Source organism: Astatotilapia calliptera, chromosome 11 (assembly GCF_900246225.1).
Source record: "Astatotilapia calliptera chromosome 11, fAstCal1.2, whole genome shotgun sequence".
Classification (NCBI taxonomy): Eukaryota; Metazoa; Chordata; class Actinopteri; order Cichliformes; family Cichlidae; genus Astatotilapia; species Astatotilapia calliptera.
Window position 1 is genome coordinate 12,593,154 of NC_039312.1, and position 22,764 is coordinate 12,615,917.

Genomic DNA, 22,764 nt, shown 5'->3' on the forward strand with positions numbered 1-22,764 from the left:
GAAATACAAGGTTAACATAATAACTGTATGCATAACATCTTAAGGCCTTCTTAAAGCTATCTGTTACATTGTTAAAGCCTCGTCTTAGCCTGCTGCTCAAAATAACTTTCACTTCTGCAAACTCTCTGCAAGCCTGTTTCCTGCCACTTAGTCTTTCTGAAAGACACACACACTGTTCAACCTCTGAATGCAATATAAACTCCAGATTATATTATTAATGCAATGGTAATGATGACAATTATTTAACAATAGCAGTAAAATAATTTCCCTACTCCACAGTGGTTCATAAAAGTCATTCCTTATTTTACTGCCCTCTGCCATGGCAAAGTGCAAGTCCAGCATTAAACTTCTGTGGTTCAGATTTATTAGTAGATGGAAAACTTTCTTCCATGTAAATAAATCTGTGTAGATGAATGGAATAGAAGACAGCTCTTATGCAATGGCCACCATGAAAGTCAGAGCATCTCATTCTAAAAGAAAAGAAGAAAATTATTCAAACAGTATCAAGGTGGGAAGAAATTTCACAAACTGACTTGTTGCAGTGGCGGTATCCTTTTACAGTAGCATGCTCAAATTCAGTGAGTTCTTTAGAATGACAAATTTTTTGACAAATGACAAAAAATGACAAATTGATTTAGAAGCAGTTCTGAGCTCAGGGGCTGCTTCATGTTTGAATCTCAGATCCTCATTTTATGCAGCAGCGCCACCTACTGCTCAAAGCAATGAACTACCAGATGAGGTTGAATATTGTCTCCTTGGTCTACACACCTCCATGTTCACTGAGCTGTGTGCTTTATCACTACTCTTTCACCCTCTTTTACACATGAACACAGTGACAGACCTGAGTCTGAAACCAAGTACCAATGAAAAGGAACTCTTGATTAAAATGACTTACAATATATATACCGGTATATATTTTTAAAAACAAGAACTTCACACTGTGATAACACACCAGGACTTAAGTCTGATATGCAGATTCCTGTGCTTTTGCAGCAAAAACCATGATGCTGCTTTACTTTGAATATCCCAGCTGCTTCTCTGCTCCAATGACCAAATGTATTTAATGTGCACAAATCAAAGTGAGAACTGCACTTCAAGACTGTACATGATTGAATTCATGTTATTGGTGATGAATAGGACTCACCCTGCAGCAAAGGTGCAGAAGCTACAGGGGGCTGCAGTGACGTGCCCGCAGGCTGTGCTGGCAGCCAGCTGCAGCAGAGTACCAGGCCCAGCCACCCAAGGTATGAGGGCCCCCTGCCTTCTGGTAGGGGCCCGACCGAGCCACGGGCGCCAGGCCCCGCCAAACAGCCACCGGGAGTGACCCAGTACATACCTAAGTGCCCAGCCCTGGACACCGAGAACCACCAACGCACCGATGCCCGAGGGCATCAACCACTGGTATGGAGTGTGGTGAGATCGGCCCCACACCTGGGGGTAGCCTGACATAGACTTAGAGAAACAGGCTCACACAGACACAAACATGCATTCCTGCCCTCATGCACACATTTACAAATACTCAGCAGTGTGTGAAGCACTTTGCTATAAATAATTTCTGCATGAAACATGAAATCCAGACTAAATGCAGATGCAGAGCAGAAAGTAGACACAATGATGGACTTGTGAAGGTTTTTTCCCGGCAGCTTATTAATGAATGACCGATTGTTAATAATGTCTCTTTTTTTTCTTTAAAGTAGACCAAATGTCCACCTGTTGAAATGTCACTGAATACCTTTTATTCACACAGCCTCCACTGGTGAAGTAAATTTCCTGCTATGCTAAGTTTCAAGTATTTGCATGTACTTGGATGCACGCACAATGTAGTTTGAACATGGTGATCATAACAGTCGTGGTATGATCACATCTGCAAATCAGATGTAAAAGTCTGGGAATGCTTTGCCTACTGAACATAACAGCCTCACTCTGAGTGTAAACAGGAGAAATGAATATTTTCATGTTTTCTGCTGTGAGGGAAGTGACAGAAATACAAATCCAGCTCTGACTCAGAGAGGGGATCATATCAACATCAGTGTGTCTACAGAAAACTCCAGAGTGAGGGTAGAAGTCTTTTCTTTCTCTTATTAGAGGACACATTTGTGCAAAGAGTCTAAAGTAAAGATGCTGTGGAGTCTGTTGTTCATCACTTTGATTGGTAAGTGGATCATTTGATGTTCCTGCCTGGCACAGTGATGTTTCAATGATCGTTATAAAGAATGAAAAAGATCAAATATAACAGTTCAGTTTTACTGTGAGTTGATCCAAACTGCTCGATAAAGCAAAAGTCGTTTCATTTAGTTTAAAGAGGATTTGACTTTAGTAAAGCCAGTTTCATTTCTGAGTGTTGAAGGATGGTTTACATTCTGTGCTTTCTGCTGTATTACCAAACAACAATATCAGAGCTGGCAGTAATTCACTCATTCTTACATCGTTCTCTGAAACTTCACAGGAAGATCAACTCAACAGGATCCAGGTAAGAGTGCATTTCTAATCAGTTTCTTCAGGTTATATCAAAAGTATGATGGTGCTTCTGTTCTGACTATACTTATTTGTAAAGTATTTAATTTTATGCCTTTTTAATTATTTTTATATTTTATTTTTCAATTCATTTATTTATTTATTGCATCACAGTAGACGTCATATCTGTGGGAATGTTTCATGTGGGGATTTTCTGTTGGACTGAAGTAATTTTACAAACATCTGTATAAATATATGTTATAAATGTAAATTTATATTGAATTATGTTCTATGATATGTGATCAACGTGATTTAGAAATAAGTGCTTTGATAAACGTGCAGTCTTTGATATGTTTTGAGAGTCAAATTATTCATTTCATAAATTCTGATTAATTTTTATTCACTAACTGCAAAACTATTCAACATTTATAATGTAGTGAGGCTGCTTGGAAATAACCTGTGTGTGTGTGTGTGTGTGTGTGTGTGTGTGTGTGTGTGTGTGTGTGTGTGTGTGTGTGTGTGTGTGTGTGTGTGTGTAATATGTTTGCCACAAAAGATTTAGTCAGATCATGAAGTCATAATTCAGATTCATTATTTAGGAGTGAAAAGGAGATTTTTCCTAAAAAACACTAGAAGACCTGGTCTGAAGTATTATTGCCACTGACATTGTTTCTTTTCTTTTTTCTTACTTTACTTTACTTTCTGTTACACCATCAGGATGGGAAACTATCAAACTGGATGACAAAGTGGCATTTCAGTCTTCAGTCTACACAGACAATGGTCTCAACTACACTGCTGACAGAGCTTTGGACGGAAATAAAGAAACATGTTCTAACACTGTAGAAAAACAGCCCATCAACTGGTGGACAGTTGACTTATTGGGTCTATATGAAATTTCCTGCATCAGCATTTACAACAAAGATCAACACAATGTCGATCTAAGTAGTGCTCACATCCTCATCGGGAACTCATCTGAGAGAAATGCTGCTGACACCACTGAGTAATACCTTCATCTTACTTTGAATCATTCTGTTCTCAGTCAGGCTCCAGCATGTCCAATGTTTTTAGATAATTTTATGAACATTTAAATGCATTTAAATCCAGTAATACAGTAACACAGAGAACCCTGTATCAGTCCTATCAGATGAAATAGGAGGTCTAATATGGTGTGATGTGGTTTGGAGTAATAATCAAGTATATGTGAAGAATATAAAAATCTTTATTTATTCTCTTTTTCCTTTGTTGTTTATTTGTAGGTGTTTTCCTTCTTTCTAAAATGTTCTCAGACAGCAGCTCACATTTATTATCCAGCTGTTCGACTGTCTCCACTGTTTACAGCATGATTTAATCAAACAGAGCCAGAAACTCTTTCTGTACATCTGTCCAACCTTTTGTCTTTGTTTACAGGTGTGCAACAATCAACACAAATACCAAAGGAGAAAATAAAACATTTAACTGTGTAAATGGACCAAAGTGGGGGCGTTATGTAACTGTGTACAAAAACACACCTGGGCTTGTGATTCTGTGTGAGGTGACGATGAAAGGCATAAAAAAAGGTACAATAAAACATTCTTACCCACTAAGTTAACTGGTCAGTCAGTAGAGTCGATATAAATGTGTAAATTGATTGATTGATTGATAATACTTTATTCATCCCGAGGGAAATTGGGTTAAGGCTGCCGACCTTTGCCAGCGCCATCTTACCCTCCCGACCATACATACATTACACAGCATCACATGGGGAAGTCAGGTCAGAGAGATATAACAATGGAAAATGCACAACATGAGGAAAGATGAGGAGAAAAAAGAACTCCCCCCAGGCTGAGGTCCAACAGCGAGATCAGTTTGAGAACAGAAAAAAACACCTCAGCACATGAGTGATCACATCTCACAACATAGAAGACATAAGCTTCAAAGGCATTTGGAGGGGGTGGGGGGTGAGTGCAGGTCTGTGTCAGTGTACATGCGTGTGTGTGTGTGTGTGTGTGTGTGTGCGTGTGTGTGTTTTCTGTGTTCAGCTGAGAGAAAGTGTTCCTTCACCCGGTTAAGCAAAAGTCAACAATCTTCGATCAACGCGGATGGCCTTAAAGGAGGGACAAAGAGTTTTGACAACAATCCTGTTATCATGGAAGAATTTTTGTTGTTCCAGTCAGCTTCAACCTTGGCAGGCCTTCAGCTGGCACCAATCCTCTCAATTCCTGTTGTTCTTCTCCAAGATGTTATCCATTTTGCGTTCAAAACACAATCTGAGTACTCACAGCCTTGCCCATTGTCTATCATGTCGGGCAGCCTTATGGGATTTTGAACAGCTGTAGCCGCTTCTTTTACTTCGATAAGCCAGGTCCAATCAGCCAGAACTCTGTTATTGTGGTTCCGAATTGGTAGATGTCATTCAATGTCCTCCATCGAGAGTGTCGCCAGACACACGACGCAACGACCATCGAGTATCCTGCAGCAAACGTCTCCGCAGGACAATCGGGCTCTCCCAAGCTCAGCAGGGTATCAATTCCATTATGGGACCAGTTGATCAAGCGCATAATTCTTTAGGTTTTAGAGAACAAGACTGAGAAACTCTTTGAGGGTTAAAGAATAAGCGAGAATAAGTAAGAAGAATTATGTGCTTAGATTAACGCAGCATGTTAGACACTCAGAAACACTGTTTGGTTTTGATGCTTCTAAGTTTCATTTTCTTGATGTTTTTCCTTTTAGAGCCCTTTAAACTGATTAAAGAGAACAAGACATGGGCAGACGCCCTGTACCACTGCAGAGAGGAACACATGGATCTGGTTTCCATCCTTGATAACGAGACCCAGGTCTGGGTTGGGTTGGAGGCTCAGAAGGCTGACACTCCCTTTGTCTGGCTGGGTCTTCACTACAGCTGCACCCTGGACCTCTGGTTCTGGGCTGATGATCATTGTGTAGGTTTTGATCAGTGGGCTGACAAGACAAGAACAGCAGACTGTAGCATAAGTGGTGCTATGAATACAAGTGGGAACCATTTGTGGTACAAGAAGTCTGTTTATGATAAATATAATTTCATCTGTGCAGTGTAAGAAGATCCATGGGTTGGTTTTGTTTATTCAGTTAGACAGGTGTCAGTAGTGGCTTGTTGGGTTGCAGCAAACTTTCCTCTAATAAATCAAAGGTGATGGGTTCAGGCTCAGTGTAGCAGGAAGATAAACAGTGGAGAAATTAAGCAGAACTTTCGTATTATAAACATGTTATTGTTTATTTTTAACAATCTTCTACAGCCTACTTAACTGTTGTCATTGCCACCTTTGTGTGTCTGAACTTACATTCAGTACAAACTCCTGTTGAATTTACTTTGATATGATAGCTATGTGAAACTAAAATGTTCAGAGTCTAGGTATTTCTCACAAATCTTTAGATTATAAAACATATATTATTTTGAACTTATATATTCTTTCATTAAAACATGATTTCCTCGTGTCTGTCATGTGTGAACCTGCTTTAAAAATAAAACTGTAAATGGAGTACAAATGTTTGTCAGTTTAGTTTTCACGCCTCACTATGTCATTACCTGGTGGATTTGTGGTGTGGACACTTAACTTAGTGAACACTGTAACTCAAGAATGAGGTGATGTTTGATTTTTGAGATATGCCACAGCTGCATCTCCTAAGAGGAAGCTCGAGGGGAAGCTCAGGCAGCCACCAGTGTGGTGTGATGTTTCTATCAAGGTTATTCAATGACTCCATCTGTGTTTCAGATCGTCTCCTTTAAACACACTGTATAATTCTACATATGTCTTGTGCACAGCAAGACAACACATAATAATAATAATCATAATAATGGCTCCGTAAAAGGCTTCGGATAGTAGTTGAAATGTCTTCATAGTTTTTATATGGAGAGAAATTTCTTTTTAAAAAGGCTTACAGATGTAAGTTTATGGTCATGAGAATTTGCATAATCATGATGAAGTAACTGACCTCCCAGCCCATTGTTCCTTCAGTGGGCTGGTTTCAGTCATTATGCAAATGTACTGTTTATAAGATTGGGGAAACCTGCAGCTGATACTGAAGAAGTCTCTTGGATGAGTGATGAAACTCTACGTCCAGATGAACAGAATCAACCTTTGGGGAATAATAAATATTATAATTATAATAATAATAACAACAATTATCATTATTATTATTATTATGTTGATGTTTAACCATAGAGGAAGCTGAGTATCTGTGGAGATATGTACTTCTCTGGCAGTGACTGACTGAGCAGCATCCTCTAACAGCTTTGTGCTGTGTAGTAAAGTTGTTCCTCTCTGCAGTGGTTTTGTCACAGTGCTGCTTTGGATACTGAAGATTCTCTGGAGAAGCAGAAAGTTTACAAGTTCAGAGGTGACCTGGCTGTGAGACAAGGAAACTATCAGGTACTGTCACTCATTCAATTTAGTCTGTGCTCTCTTACATCAAACACTTCATGAAAAAACATCCAGCTTAGTTTCAGTGAGACATGGAGGTCTTTCGTAACTGGTATTTTTTTAGCTGACAAACAAGTGTCCATTCATGACCATCAATTTACATTTTTATCAGCAGCATCAGTATTTGAATATTTCCACAAGGCTTGAACCTAGTTTTCTTATTTCCATGTTTCCTACCCAACAAGTCGTCTCATTAAAAAGGGGATTTTTGTGGTTCCATTTCACGCAGCCAAAAGTGCACAGATGTAGTGTTAAGATTCAAAAGTTGAGAAAGGGTACAAGAGGTGATCGAAAAATAACCACACTGGTCCGGCCGGGTGAAGTCAAACGAAGATTTTAATTCACACGTGGGAAGATCACTGGAAACAGCAATTGATCTTCGACTTACTAAAGCACAAACAATTATTTTATAACATCAGGGTTTGTTTACTGACGCCCCTTCATGCGTCACCGATACATTTTATACATAGATCAGATAAACACCACAATGACTTTTCACCCAGAAAATCATCTTCTATTTTCATGGCTGGTACTTTCCGTTCTTGTCTTAAAGTGAATTGTTCCTCTTTCTTGTCGAGACATAACTAATCTCTCCTCTAAATAAGTCTAACTAATGTGTGTATGTGTTGACCTCACATGCTCTTTGTGTCACCTCTTAACTGTCTGTGTCTCGTCCTCAAATGCTCTTTCTCAATTCACCTGTTGCACCTCTGACCTTTCACTAGACCAGAAGCTCACTGAGACTATGTGTATGTCTTCTACTAAATAAATGTTTTAACCAAGAACTTCTACTAAAACCTTAATATAAAATGATCTGATATATAAGTGTTTTGTAAGCATGTATTGCAATTCCTTCTATGGCTCCAAGTCACTTGCACAATAGATTGTCCGAACATCGCGCTGAACAAAGCTTCCGACCCCCAATTAATTGACCGAGCTCCAACTCTTTAATAAGCACAGATATGCATTATGTATAAAATAGTCATAACTGCACCTGAAATACAAGGTCAACATAATAACTGTATGCATAACATCTTAAGGCCATCTTAAAGCTATCTGTTACATTGTTAAAGCAATGATCATACTGCAGATTATATTATGCTGGTCAAATACTTTTTGTTCATCCCCACAATCCCCCTTTCGACCGCTGGCACACCAGAGGTCGATACATAGGTTGTTGTTCACTCCTCAGTCCACTCGACTACCTCCAGATCCATCATCGGCATCATGGACATAGGGGCCACCGCCCCAGGGTCCACTGCCTTTACAATCACCTTCTCTACCAACCTTCGGGCACAAGGAATGAGACAACAACCACAGGTCACCAAAATACCCACCAATACAGATAGAGACAACATAATTGACAGAGCAAGCCCCTTCCACTTTCCGAACACTGAGGTCATCCAACTCTCCAGCGGGTTGTCAATTCCCGAGTGGTCATGCATGGTTCTAGAGAGACTCTTTAGCCCCTCCAAGGCTCGCGTCACCGAGCCATCTGGAGCAGTGTTATTCGGGATAAAAGTACAACACTGATCACCGAACATCGCACAAACCCCCCTTTTTCCGCCAATAACATATCAAGGGCCATTCTATTTTGGACTCCCATTAATGAGGTCGGACCCATCTGCTCCGCTAACCCTTCCATCCCGTCTCTGGTAAGGTTAGAGAGCCTCAACAAATTATAGTGAACATAATTAATTCTGTCTACATTTTTGTTCGGGGTCACTGGAAAAAGAGCAGAAATTATTGGAAGATTCTCAAAACCCGCAGCTATTTGGTCTACGAGTTTATATTCATTCGGAACTCCTCTGGGGACCCCTATTGAGTCAATCCAGGTTGGCGAGTTCAGCCTAGGGTCATAAGCGTGTGTTCCCTCAATCCCGCTTTTGGACAGGATGTGTCTCTTCCGCCTAGCTGCCAATGTGCGTGTGTTGTGCTGTGGAATGTTTTTTACCTGATTTCCAATTAGCATAAGAGGTGCTCCTAGTCTCACCATCGCGCACGTCCCCACACTTCCCAGAGGAACACGAGCCAAAAGAGTCTGGTGCCCACAATAATAATAAAGTCCACTTCTAGCCCAAGTCCCAATTAAAGTGTTGGGATCACTTACATTGTTTGTGGTTCTTCCCGTCTGGGTAACAGCGCACCAACTTGGGTCGATTTCCCCCACGTTATATATTACTTTATCTGTGGAGAACTTAAAACACGTATAATTACCTTTTTTCGGCAAAAATGGTCCTACCTTTGTCCGCTTATCAACTGGAGGAAACAAACTGGATAACACAGTACAGTCTCCAGTACTCACCGCTCCTCTAGTCATTCGCAACATGCAATCATAACCCCACTTGTCCTCCGGATGAAGCGGAGCGGGCTCTGTGAACAACCGTGGTCTAGCAGAGGCACAAGCAACACAATTGGATACCTCTTGTTCCCTAGCATTTAGAGCCATCCAGTCCAGCCAGAGATTACTGTCACTGAACCCAGTGGCGCGCTCAAGCAGTGTATTTATTGACAATTTGTTTTTGCCTTTATTTTGTCATTTAATTCGTCTTCAAGACCCAATAAAGTCTTACTTGTTATCATCCATCGTTCACCTGGGCCTTACACTGAGTTTCTGTCTGATTTCTCAGACTTTTTATCTGGTTTATTGATCAGCTCAGATAAAATAATTATTGTGGGTGATTTTAATATTCATGTAGATGCTAAAAATGACAGCCTCAACATGGCATTTAATCCATTATTAGACTCAATTGGCTTCTGTCAAAATGTAAAAGAACCCACCAGACACTTCGATCCATACTCCAATATATTGTAATCATGCATTTCCACCCTCATGTTTAGACGCCTCTTTTGAGGTCTGGACACAGAAAGGTATTATTACTCTCAAAGACTTATATATTGACAGGCAGTTTGCATCATTTACTCAGTTGCAGAACAAGTTCTCTCTCCCTGCGTCACATTTTTTTTATTATTTACAGATAGGAATCTATGCTCGTCAGAGTATTTCCATCTCTTCCGGAAGAGGGGTCAATTTTTTACACTCCTTCTGAGCTCCCCGGATTCTAAAAAGTTGGTTTCTGGTTTTGTGAAAGCCTTTTCTAAGTATTTAAATTTTAAATCTGACTTTTTGAAGATGGCATGGGAGGAAGAGCTTGGTTTGCTGATTGGAGATGAGGTGTGGGAGAGGAGTCTGTGTAGGATCCATTCTTGCTCTATAAATGCAAGGCATCAGTTAATTCAATTTAAAGTGCTTCACAGACTTCATTATTCAAAAATTAAACTGCACAGGATTTTCCCTTCTATCAGTCCGATATGCGATCGTTGTAAACTTGGAGATGGCTCTCTCACTCATTTATTTTGGACTTGTGCCAAATTGCATAACTATTGGTTGGACATTTTTAAATGTTTTTCTGGTATCTATAATTGCACATTAGAGCCGGACCCAATAATTGCATTGTTTGGATCTTCCTCTTCCCTTTTACACCTCAGCTCTGCTGCACAAACTACAGTTTTGTTCGGAATGGTAATTGCTAAGAAAATTATCTTGACTCTCTGGAAGTCTGATATTGTACCTCAATTCAAAATGTGGCTAACAGAACTGACTGCTCTACTACATATGGAGAGAATTAGGTACACATTAGCGGACAAACTTAGTAAGTTCTTTGATGTGTGGCAGCCATTTTTAGACCATGTATTAAAACAAAGTCCTGTTTGATCGATCACCAATAACTCGGCCTACCACCTTAGCGTTTTATTTCTGTTTATTCCCAGTGTTGAAGTAGTATTTTTGTCGATGCAGTGTAATCTTCTGTCTTCTTTGTGTGTTTTAGCCCTTGCTGTTGTGTTGTCTGTTGTTGTTGTTTTTTGTTTGTTTTTTTGTCTCTTTTTTTTCTCTCTTATATCAAAAAATCTCAATAAACATAATAAAAAATTTTTTAAAAAATGTAAAAGAACCCACCCACCACTTTAATCACACTCTAGATCTTGTTTTAACATATGGCATAGAAACTGAACATTTAACAGTGTTTCCTGAAAACCCTCTCCTGTCTGATCATTTCCTGATAACATTTACATTTACAATAATTGATTACACAGCGGTGGAGAGTAGACTTCATCACAGTAGATGTCTTTCTAAAAGCGCTGTAACTAAGTTTAAGAATATAATCCTCCCACTGTGAGCAGCTTCAATGCCCTGTACCAACACAGAGCAGAGCAGCTACCTGAACGCTGCTCCAACAGAGGTCGATTATCTTGTTAATAATTTCACCTCCTCACTGCGTACGACTCTGGATACTGTAGCTCCTGTGAAAACTAAGGTCTCAAATCAGAAGTACCTGAATCCGTGGTATAATTCTCAGATGACACTAAAGCAGATGACTCGTAAGCTGGAGAGGAAATGGCGTGTCACATATTTAGAGGATCATAATTTAGCCTGGAGAAATAGTTTGTTGCTTTATAAGAAAGCCCTCCGCAAAGCCAGAACATCTTACTATTCATCACTGATTGAAGAAAATAAGAACGACCCCAGGTTTCTCTTCAGCACTGTAGCCAGGCTGACAAAAAGTCAGAGCTCTTTTGAGCCAACCATCCCTTTAACGTTAACTAGTAATGACTTCATGAACTTCTTCACAAATAAAATTTTAATCATTAGAGAAAAAATTACCAATAATCATCCCACAGATGTAATATTATCTACAGCTACTCTTAGTACCATTGATGTTAAGTTAGACTCTTTTTCTCCAATTGATCTTTCTGAGTTAACTTCACTAATTACTTCCTCCAAACCATCAACGTGTCTTTTAGACCCCATTCCTACAAAACTGCTCAAAGAAGTCCTGCCATTAATTAATGCTTCAATCTTAAATATGATCAACCTATCTCTAAAAATCGGCTATGTACCACAGGCCTTCAAGCTAGCTGTAGTTAAACCTTTACTCAAAAAGCCATCTCTAGACCCCGCAGTCTTAGCTAATTATAGGCCAATCTCCAACCTTCCTTTCATTTCAAAAATCCATGAAAGAGTAGTTGTCAAACAGCTAACAGATCATCTGCAGAGGAATGGTTTATTTGAAGAGTTTCAGTCAGGTTTCAGAGCTCATCACAGCACAGAAACAGCTTTAGTGAAGGTTACAAATGATCTTCTTATGGCCTCTGACAGTGGACTCATCTCTGTGCTTGTCCTGCTAGACCTTAGTGCAGCGTTTGATACTGTTGAGCATGCTGTAGGTATTACAGGTACTGCACTGCAGTGGTTTGTATCATATCTATCTAATAGACTCCAATTTGTGCATGTAAATGGAGAGTCCTCTTCACACACTGAGGTTAATTATGGAGTTCCACAGGGTTCAGTGCTAGGACCAATTCTGTTTACATTATACATGCTTCCCTTAGGCAGTATCATTAGAAGACATAGCATACTACATAGCATACAGACATAGCTGTCAGACTGTACAATCAGAACTGCTCCCAACAAACATAGATGTTTACATCTGCGCTGTAACTGCAATAAGTTAATCAACCAATTCGCACTACAACCTGGTTTGCCTCTTATCTGTAGTTATTTTTCTTTAATGCAATAACTGTACAGTACTCTGTTTATAGTAACCATTGTCCTTAATGTAAATATGTAAGAAAAATTGTGTATGTTTCTGTTCTTTGTCCTGTGTACTGTTTGTTTGTATATGTGTCTTTCTGGCTTCTGTTACAACCAAATTTCCCCTTGTGGGACAATTAAAGGATTATTCTATTCTATTCTATTCTATTCTATTCTATTCTATTCTATTCTATTCTTCTATACATTTTCACTGCTATGCAGATGACACTCAACTCTATCTATCTATGCAGGAATGTCTTAAAGACATAAAGACCTGGATGGTCGCTAACTTTCTGCCTCCTAATTCAGATAAAACTGAGGTCATTGTACTTGCCCCTGAAAATCTTGGAAATATGGTATCTAACCAGATTCTTACTCTGGATGGCATTACCTTGGCCTCCAGTAACGCTGTGAGGAACCTTGGAGTCATTTTTGACCAAGACATGTCCTTCAACGCACATATTAAACAAATATGTAAGACTGCGTTCTTCCATTTGCGCAACATCTCTAAAATTAGAAATATCCTGTCTCAGAGTGACGCTGAAAAACTAGTTCATGCATTTATTACTTCCAGGCTAGACTACTGTAATTCATTATTATCAGGATGTTCTAAAAACTCCCTGAAAAGCCTTCAGCTAATCCAAAATGCTGCAGCAAGAGTGCTGACAGGGACTAGAAAGAGAGAGCATATTTCTCCTGTTTTGGCTTCCCTTCATTGGCTTCCTGTTAAATCCAGAATTGAATTCAAAATCCTGCTCCTCACATACAAGGTCTTAAATAATCAGGCCCCATCTTATCTTAATGACCTTGTAGTGCCATATCACCCTATTAGAACACTTCGCTCTCGCTCTGCAGGCCTACTTGTTGTTCCTAGAGTATTTAAAAGTAGAATGCGAGGCAGAGCCTTCAGTTTTCAGGCCCCTCTTCTGTGGAACCAGCTTCCAGTTTGGATTCAGGAGACAGACACTATCTCTACTTTTAAGATTAGGCTTAAAACTTTCCTTTTTGCTAAAGCATATAGTTAGGGCTGGACCAGGTGACCCTGAATCCTCCCTTAGTTATGCTACAATAGACGTAGGCTGCCGGGGGATTCCCATGATGCATTGAGTTTTTCCTTTCCAGTCATCTTTCTCACTCACTATGTATTAATAGACCTCTCTGCATTGAATCATATCTGTTATTAACCTCTGTCTCTCTTCCACAGCATGTCTTTTATCCTGTCTTCCTTCTCTCACCCCAACCGGTCGCAGCAGATGGCCCCGCCCCTCCCTGATCCTGGTTCTGCTGGAGGTTTCTTCCTGTTAAAAGGGAGTTTTTCCTTCCCACTGTTGCCAAAGTGCTTGCTCATAAGGGGTCATATGATTGTTGGGTTTTTCTCTGTATCTATTATTGTACGATCTACTGTACAATATAAAGCGCCTTGAGGCGACTGCTGTTGTAATTTGGTGCTATATAAATAAAACTGAATTTAATTGAATAAAGTTAAATGTTAAGACTTTTTGTATTTTGTTCTAAATACAGAAGATGGCACAGGCAGGCGGAATGACAAAAAATAAAAAATAAAATAATACTGAAAAAATTACTTGGTACACATGAGAGTCAAGAGTAGTTTTATTTTTTTATTAGCATGTTAAATGAACTCTGTTGTACTTTTATTCAGCAGGTTATCAAAAATATAACATTTTCCCATTGTTGTATTTCATCAGGACAAGATACAGCATGTAACCTTTGTATTTACATTCTGTATGTCACATGTTAATAGTAAACTTTCCACGGGGACATCCCATGATATACTGAGCCTTTCTTCTTCACTCTCTGTGTGTTCATAAACCTCTACTGCATATGAAAAATTATTAAAATCTCTCGTATGTTTGCCTTTTATTATGTTTTTGTTATGGTCCTGGGTCTGTTTACAGAGCGGTTTTTAGATTTTTGGACTTTTGAGTTTGTTTTCTTTAAATCTAGACAATTTAAAAATGTCTTAGGGTTTATATTATTTCACATAAATCTTCCTCTTTGTGTAATCAGACTTGTTCTTGGTCCCTAGATTTTCTCGTCTGGACTTGCCGAGAACGCGAGTATGAACTCGCACAGTTTATCATCAATTATTACTCCAAGAAGTTTATTTTCGTACACTCTTTCAATTTCAATTCCATTAACCCTGATTTTAGATAAATTTTTCATTTATCTAGTGCCAAAAATAATACTTTTTTTTTTGTTTAAATTTAACGATAACTTATTTATATCAAATCAGTTTTTCAATATATTTAACTCCTTTTGAACTGTAGTCAGAAGCTGTTCTAGGTTTTTACCTGAGCAATAAAGAATGGTATCATCAGCAAACAATACACATTTTAACGGTTTGGAAACATTACATATATAATTTAGATTTGGGTATGATCCGTTTCCTCCTCTTTTATCAAGTATTCATCAGTGATGTTCCTGATAGCTGTTCACTCTCACACTCACACCAATGGCCCATTTCGAATCACCAGTTAACCTAACCCTGTTAAATGCATGTGTTTGACTTCAGGAGGAAGCCAGACTACCCTGGAGAGATCCCGCGCAAACACAGAGAGAACATGCAAACACCTCAGCCAGATGGTGGAGCTTTTCTCCAGTCTTACCATTTATTTTTACATATTCAGCTGTGCTCCCACCCGTTTCCTCTTCCTTCTTTACCTTGGGTGTGTTCAAATGTAAATGGTAAATGGTCTGTATTTATATAGCGCTTTACTAGTCCCTAAGGACCCCAAAGCGCTTTACATATCCAGTCATCCACCCATTCACACACTGGTGATGGCAAGCTACATTGTAGCCACAGCCACCCTGGGGCGCACTGACAGAGGTGAGGCTGCCGGACACTAGCGCCACCGGGCCCTCTGACCACCACCAGTAGGCAACGGGTGAAGTGTCTTGCCCAAGGACACAACGACCGAGACTGTCCAAGCCAGGGATCGAACCGGCAACCTTCCGATTGCAAGGCAAACTCCCAACTCTTGAGCCACGATCGCCCCTATCTTTTTTTTCCTATATTTTTTTTCCCCAACCTCTTTTTTGCTTAACCTTGATGATGTTTTTATCAAGGTCAGAATCAAAGGTTGGTGGGAGAAGTGATAAGGAGCTAGAAAAAGAAAAGCCGTGCATTTATTAGAACAATCTTACTCTAGCATCTTTAATAGTGTGGTGCCGGATGTCCACCATGTTAAAACTATAATGTGCAGAATGCAGACTACAAAATTTGCGTCTTAGTTTACTAAACTGTGTTTTAACAGTTTTTTTTATACAGGTTATGTAAATGAGAACAGGAAAAGAGAAAGAGAATAGTTAAATGAGTCACACAGAAGCGAATTCAAAAATCTGTGGCGCATAATTTACTTTGCAAATTGCACAAAATCTAACTCCAAATAAAATCCAGTCTTCTGTCTGTAGCGGCTGTGATAGTTGTTTTTTTAGAAGTTTGTAGTTTTAGGAGGGGAAGATTTTATCAATGTAGTGATCAAATGTGCTAGTTTCTAATTACTGCTCATTGCTGGTAGAGTTTATGACTCTTAGATGCAGATCTTTTTATCTACCTCGGGAATTCACCGCTGTGCTCATCACAGCAGTGTACATCCCACCCAGCGCTAATACTACGGAGATGCTCTGAATGTGTGAGCTGTACGGGCGATCAGTGAGCTCCAGAACTAACACCCCGATGGACTGTTGATTATTGCCGAAGATTTCAGTCACACAAATCTCAAGTCAGTGCTTCCGAAATTTAGAAGTTTGTAGTTTTAGGAGGGGAAGATGTTACCAGTGTAGTAGTCAATACACGCCAAGGCCTTTATCCTACTCATACAAACTTCCAGTCCAAAGATCTTACAGGAATGAGCCCAGAATAAACAGAACAAGGGGTCAATATGAGGAAGGATATATCCAAAAAAAATAAGGTTTGGAATAAAATTAGAACATCACAATAAAAGGTCACTAACGACCCACGGTGCACCTTTAGTGGTGCAATCCACCACTAGTATGTCTGGTTGGTTAGCCATCACCAGTTTGTCCGTCTGTGTCTGGAAGTCCCACAGGATCTTAGTTCGGTCATTCTCGAGCACCCTTGGGGATGTCTCCCATTTTGACTTTGGGACTTCCAGGCCATACTAGGCACAAATCTTCCTCTGAACTATGCCAGCCACTTGGTTGTGATGTTCCATGTTTACTCTGAATGCTAGCATTTTGCACCCTCCTGTTATGTGGTTCATAACAGTCATTCCTTATTTTACTGCCCTCTGCCATGGCAAAGACTAGAGATAATGCTCAGTTCAAGATAGTATTTTAACACGTAATAAGAAGAGATGAGTAAATAGTGAGAGTCAGTCAGGGTGTTTGTTGGGTCTGTGTTTCCACAAACCCCGCCAATTCTAGAGACTTATTCATCATGAAGAAAACAAGACAGTCGATCGATCGATTATTTGCGCAAGGGAGGCCTCGTCTGTGTCCACCACGAAAATGACCCCCAGATCTGATCTGGTGTGTGTGTGTGTGTGTGTGTGTGTGTGTGTGTGTGTGTGTGTGTGTGTGTGTGTGTGTGTGTGTGTGTGTGTGTGTGTGTGTCAGACCTCCTGCTGACCAAAGGGTCGTAAACCCAGGAAAGAAACAGATCTTTCAGATAGGATGTATCTGCAATAAAACCTCCCCCAGCACAGAGTGGTTGGAGAGGTGGTCAGGATCAAAGGAATGGCTTTGATCCTACTGCTTGAACTAAAACTGTACAAATTTAAGAAACACAATGGCAACATTCAACAATTAGACTTAACAGTGTTAGTGTAAATCAGTGGTATGTGTAGCTGTGGAAAAGATGAAGAAATACATACTGAATACTAAATGAATACTTACTACATACTAAATGAATAATACTCACATTACTGCTGTTTCTGCAACACTACACCAGCCTCCTTTCCACTGAGGCATGGCTAGCATATTCAGTCTCCCCTGAATCACTGTGTTTCTTAGAAATGTCCTCATTTGCTCTAAGGCTCAACTTCTGCTCTAGTCATGGGTGTGGTGATGGGATCATTGGGAGAGTGACAGTCTCTGAAAAGACTTCCCCTGGGTTGTTCAGCTGGAGCAGGTCTACAGAACCACAGCAGGCTCTGAACACTTCCTCGGTGTAGATGAGGCAAAGCTTGGTCTTTAGTTTGCCTCCACTGAGGACAGGATAGACTTTCAAGGTGTTGCTTTAATATTTAAAATGACCAACCAGCAGATATTCTTTCTAAAATGGAAGAACCAGTTACTGTGATTTGAATGAATTGTGACCAGTGTTTTAAGTTTTTAATATCACAACAACAGCATGAAGAAATTTCAAATCTGAGGTCATTTTCACAGCCTGCGCTGCCATCTTCAGGACAAAAAGTGCAAAACATTTTTGAATGTCTTTTGAATAAAATATGAAATATTTAGAAACCAAATGCTCAAAGAGACACATTGCAGATATATTTGATTTGATAACTTTCCATTTTTACTCCCTGGATTTTTGTTTTTTTTAAGCAAACTTCAGTTCTCTCAGTGAAAGTCCAGCATCAAACTTGTATGGTTTAGATTTATTACTGGATGGAAAACTTACAATCATATAACATATTTTGGTTAGATGACTGGAATAAAAGACAGCTCTTATGCAATAGCAAACATGAAAATCAGAGCACCTCATTCTAAAAGAAAATGAAAATAAAAATACTCAAATACTATCTAGATGGGAAGAAATTTCACAAACTGACTCATTGCAGTGGCGGTATCCTTTTACAGTACCATACTCCAATTCAGTGAGCTCTTTAGAGCGTCATGTTTTTGTAAAGACAAACTACAAAGCTGAGTGTTACACATCCATGACCAAGGGGGGCTCATATACGTTTCCCCCCAGCAAAAAATACTTCAGCAACCAGTGGTGCTATATACTCTGAACTTGTACTGTACTTCCTACTACTACCAGCCTAACTATTTCTATTAATCTTCCTGCTACTAATAATAATATAGTGATTATAACAATAACTGAAGCTCAAATATAGCAAAAATGATTTTCATGGTTTTATGTGATGGCCAGTTATCAACCTGCATAATAAATATTTTTAAACATGGACACATGCAGGTATTAAAATGTAAGTCTACTAATATATGCTGTGCTATTGTAGATAAACTTGTTAGTCTGTAGTGGACCTCTTATCACTTCTGAAGGCTGATTCATGTGTTAAAACGGATCTAGAAGTAGCTCTGAGCTCAGGAGCTGCTCAGGTCCTTATTTTATGCAGCAGCGCCACCTGCTGCTCAAAGCAATGAACTACCAGATGAGGTTTAATATTGTCTCCTTGTTCACAAATTAGGCTCTACACACCTCCATGTTCACCGAGCTGTGTGCTTTATCAGTACAACTCCTTCACGCTCTTTTACACATGAGCACAGTGACAGACCTGAGACTGAGACCAAATCAAAAGTTCCTTTTCATTGGTATTTGGTTTCAGTACTCCGTGCTTATTGTTTCAGTGAGTTTTCATCCTGGCAGCAGTTAGAGGTGAGGGAACCTCTGCAAGATACAAATAGATGTCACTGAACTGGAGCTCTGGGACAGACGTCACTTTCAGGAATTTAAATAAAGCTGAATATGGCAGAATATGAATCACAAGTCCCTGAAAATTAGAGTTTCTCTTGATGTCTTTGTTTTTCCTCCTTGGATAGATGATCCAGCAACAACACTTTTGTCCTGCAGTACTACCGACTGTCTACTATTGGCCATGTCGGTCACATGACTGAAAACTATGTTGGAGGACAAACCCAATAAATTTGGATCAAAAGATCCGAACGTGTGAGAAGCACTTTTTTCTTTTCTTTGTCCCTGTCCCCTTCGTGCTGTAGCAATCAGAATTATTGTCTGAAAACCAAAAAAGAAAAGAAAAAGAAAAAGAAAAGCCAAATGGATTAATTTTTTCAAGTGGATCATTATGGCTTTGCCATGGTCCATGTGAAGGACCAGGCAGCAAAGGGATAGAGAACACAGGAAAAAAATTCTTCAAGATGGTTTTTGTAAATTTTTTTATTTTAGCACCCAAACAAAGCTAAAAAAGGAGACAGAATTCAAAAATATAATTGTCACAGCGTGGAATGGACAAGTTTAACTAAGTGATTTTATTTTGCATGTGTTGCTGTGTTTTATTAGTTTTAATTTTTTAATAATGTACAGTGTTTTGTTCTTATGATTTTATTGCATGTTTTTATTGTATATATTAACTTGTCCTGGAGAGACTCCAGCCCCTCCTGATCACTAATTGCACACACCCGGCAGGTCACAGAGACCTGGCAGGACAGAGCGAGGGATTGGCCAGAGTAGATGGTGGCAGGCGGCGGCGATAGAAACCGAGAGATCGGAGGATATTCTCGAGGGAAGCTTGAAGACACTGGCGAATTGGTTGCAGAGAGGCAACTGGGAATATTCTGCTGCGGTGCGGGAGATTCGCAGCTGGGGGACGAGCAGAAGTAAGCCGGATTTCGGGCGAGACAAATGACGCGCGCTTGGGCCTAGGATAGCACCGGTGTTCCAGATCTACTGGCGTTTAAATCAACTGGCGTTAGTCGAACAGATGTGCGGCAGTCTTGCGTTTCAGGAGCTGCTACCGACAAACCAGCAAAAAAAAACGCCAAATGTGTCATCTGTGACACTTGTGAGGTTGTCTCAAACACACTCCGTCAGTCTTGATGCTGTTGAACAACTAAATGTTTAAAAATGTGGCGAGTTTACCTGGTGATATCCTCACGCGCGACGCAATCGCGAAAACAGCAAACAAGTAATACCACACCGATGTTGTTCACAGGACAGCAAGAGTAAACGATCGGGAGACTCTTGTCGTCGTTATCGTTCCCCCCCACGGTTTATTTCTCCGAATTCAGCGTTTTTGCTTCACAACTACAGCGTGCAGTTTACTTTGTGCATGGACTCGAGTCAACCAGCGCCACCTCTGGCCAAGTGCCACAGCCTACAGCCAGATCAACTTGTGACACACATCTGCAGCACGTTTGAATTCGTGTCATGCGCATTTGTACCTTTCAATTGTCTGTTTGTGCGTCATGCAAATAAACCTTTGAAATGAATGAAATGACACTAATATTTCACTAGTGTTGTAACATCACATGTCGTTAGTGTAGTATGCCTGTGTCTTTTCTCTGCGAACAAACATTTTAGAGTTGGTTGTTATATACAGTCCGTACAAGTGTGGTTAATCTAACGAACATTTGTAAGGAGATGGCAGTTACTGTGAATGTACAGTGGGTGATTAGTAATAAACAGTCAGACAATGACTCTGACAATCTCATTCAGTCTTGCAGATTGAATGCACCTTCTGTGGAAAGTGGTACCACACAGTGTGTGTGGACTTCCCCTGTGCAGAAGGCGACTACAAATGTTGTGGGTGCTAAATAAACAGAAGAAAGTGATCCCTGTTGTCTTTGCTTACTGATTGTTTTCAGTGTTGACAATCCACATTGCCGGGATTGTATCTGTCAACATGTTTGTGGGTAGATTTGGATGTACCAGGGGTAAGTGCAGCCACTCAGCCTCTACTCAATGTGATCATAGCAGCAGGTGCAGATGTGTCACAAGTTAATCTAGTAGTGGGCTATGGTACTTGGCCACAGGTGGCAGCAGTGGACTGACCTCCATTGGAGACTGCTCCAGCTGCTGTGTGATACTGGATCTGCTACAAATTGAAGATCATAAGCAAGTTTTGGAAATTAACCCTTGTATTAAGTTGAAAAACAAAAAAGTGACATTGATTTTGTTGCGGGTCATTTTGACCCGTACTGTGTAAATTCACTCAGAATTATCCAAAAACTGCAATAAAACAATAGCAACTTTATTTTCCATTAGATAAACATGTAGAACACAGACATACAACAGTTAGACTTTCCATAACTATTTTAGGAACAATTTGGTTTTTCTTTCTTACAAACACATTTCTTTTGAACTTGCCCAACGTTCTCAGTTTTTCAATGCTCAACATTTTCTATTTTGTCCACATGATGGACAGAATGTAACTGTGTGCTTTCTGCAGATGTACTTCTTGCATTTCTCACAAAAAGTGCTTGTTTTCAAACAGGAACCTTCCTAACTAAGATTTAAAACAAAGGATTTCTACGTCTCCTCCAGTCTCACAAACAGATGACAAACCAAGCGACACACCTGAGTCACTGACTTTCTTAAATCCACTCACTCTCACTGGCTTTTTATTACTAATCACTGTGTAACTGCTGTGAATTCACAGTAACTGCCATCTCCTTACAAATGATCATTAGATTAACCACACTTATACAGACTGTATATAACTACCAACTCTCCAGCCATGTTGATGGATTGCCTATATTGGCTGGAAATATTAATTTCCAGGGAAAAGACACAGGCAGACTCTGCTTACAAGATGTGACAACACTAATGAAATATTGATGTGTCATGTTTGTGTCACGGGGTGGAGAGAGACAAGTTACCTAGGTTTTTTGTTGTGCATGTTTTTGTTGTGTTTTGTCTTTTTAATGTTTTAATATTGTACATTGGGTTATTTTTATGAGTTTTACTGCATGTTTTAATGGTATTTATTTGGTGACTTGTCCTGGAAAGACTCCGCCCCTACCTGATAATAAACTGATCACACCTGCGAGAGATCCCAGAGAGGCCAATAAGAGGGCCTGGCAGGAGGGAGTTCGACCAGTGTCGTTAATCTAAGTGCACGACCCCCCCCCCCCCCCACACACACACACACATCATCTGTTACCAGGCAAACTCCAGTGCAGCCTGCCGAATGCACACAGGCAATATGTAGTAAATCATACTGTAAACATGTAGGCAACCTTTCAATAGCTGAACTTTGCTCCATTGATCGGCCAGACATCGCGCTGCCCGTAGCTTCAAACCATTAATTAACTTAACCGAGCTTCAACCCTTTAATTATGCAATATGTGTATAACATGATTACAGTTGCACCTGCAATGAAAGATTATGTGCTTATGCTAACACCTGAAATACAGACTTTAATATAACCTCACCAGTTTCAATAAATGTGTCAATGAAATGATAACAATGATAAATCATAAATGATGCAACAATAATAATAAGGATTATGAATATAAAATAATATTTCATCTCGACAGCAGAAGAAGAACTACTTCTGCAACTGGCCTAAGGAAGGTTCTTGTGTCACCTTGGTCGGTCGTTTTTACTTCAACCTTTCTCACATGTCCATCCTTCCCAGGAAAGGTTGCTGT

The 22,764-nt window shown here is 39.8% G+C and overlaps 1 protein-coding gene across 1 annotated transcript; it reads left to right on the forward strand.

The window, feature by feature from the left end:
- Positions 1 to 1,902: 1,902 nt before the first annotated feature.
- LOC113032287 (fucolectin-2-like) lies at positions 1,903 to 5,918 on the forward strand. Its single transcript, XM_026185113.1, has 5 exons — positions 1,903 to 2,152; positions 2,447 to 2,470; positions 3,172 to 3,454; positions 3,862 to 4,010; positions 5,164 to 5,918. Exons 1-5 carry the CDS (start codon positions 2,119 to 2,121, stop codon positions 5,505 to 5,507), a joined length of 834 nt encoding a protein of 277 aa, XP_026040898.1. The 5' UTR covers positions 1,903 to 2,118; the 3' UTR covers positions 5,508 to 5,918.
- Positions 5,919 to 22,764: the final 16,846 nt, after the last annotated feature.

What these genes read in the sequence shown, in the direction of transcription:
- LOC113032287 (XM_026185113.1), top strand. Translation starts at nt 2,119, where the DNA reads ATGCTGTGGAGTCTGTTGTTCATCACTTTGATTG. An exon ending in ATCAACTCAACAGGATCCAG is followed by an intron (nt 2,471 to 3,171) that starts GTAAGAGTGCAT and finishes TTACACCATCAG; the next exon opens with GATGGGAAACTATCAAACTG. An exon ending in GATGAAAGGCATAAAAAAAG is followed by an intron (nt 4,011 to 5,163) that starts GTACAATAAAAC and finishes TTTTCCTTTTAG; the next exon opens with AGCCCTTTAAACTGATTAAA.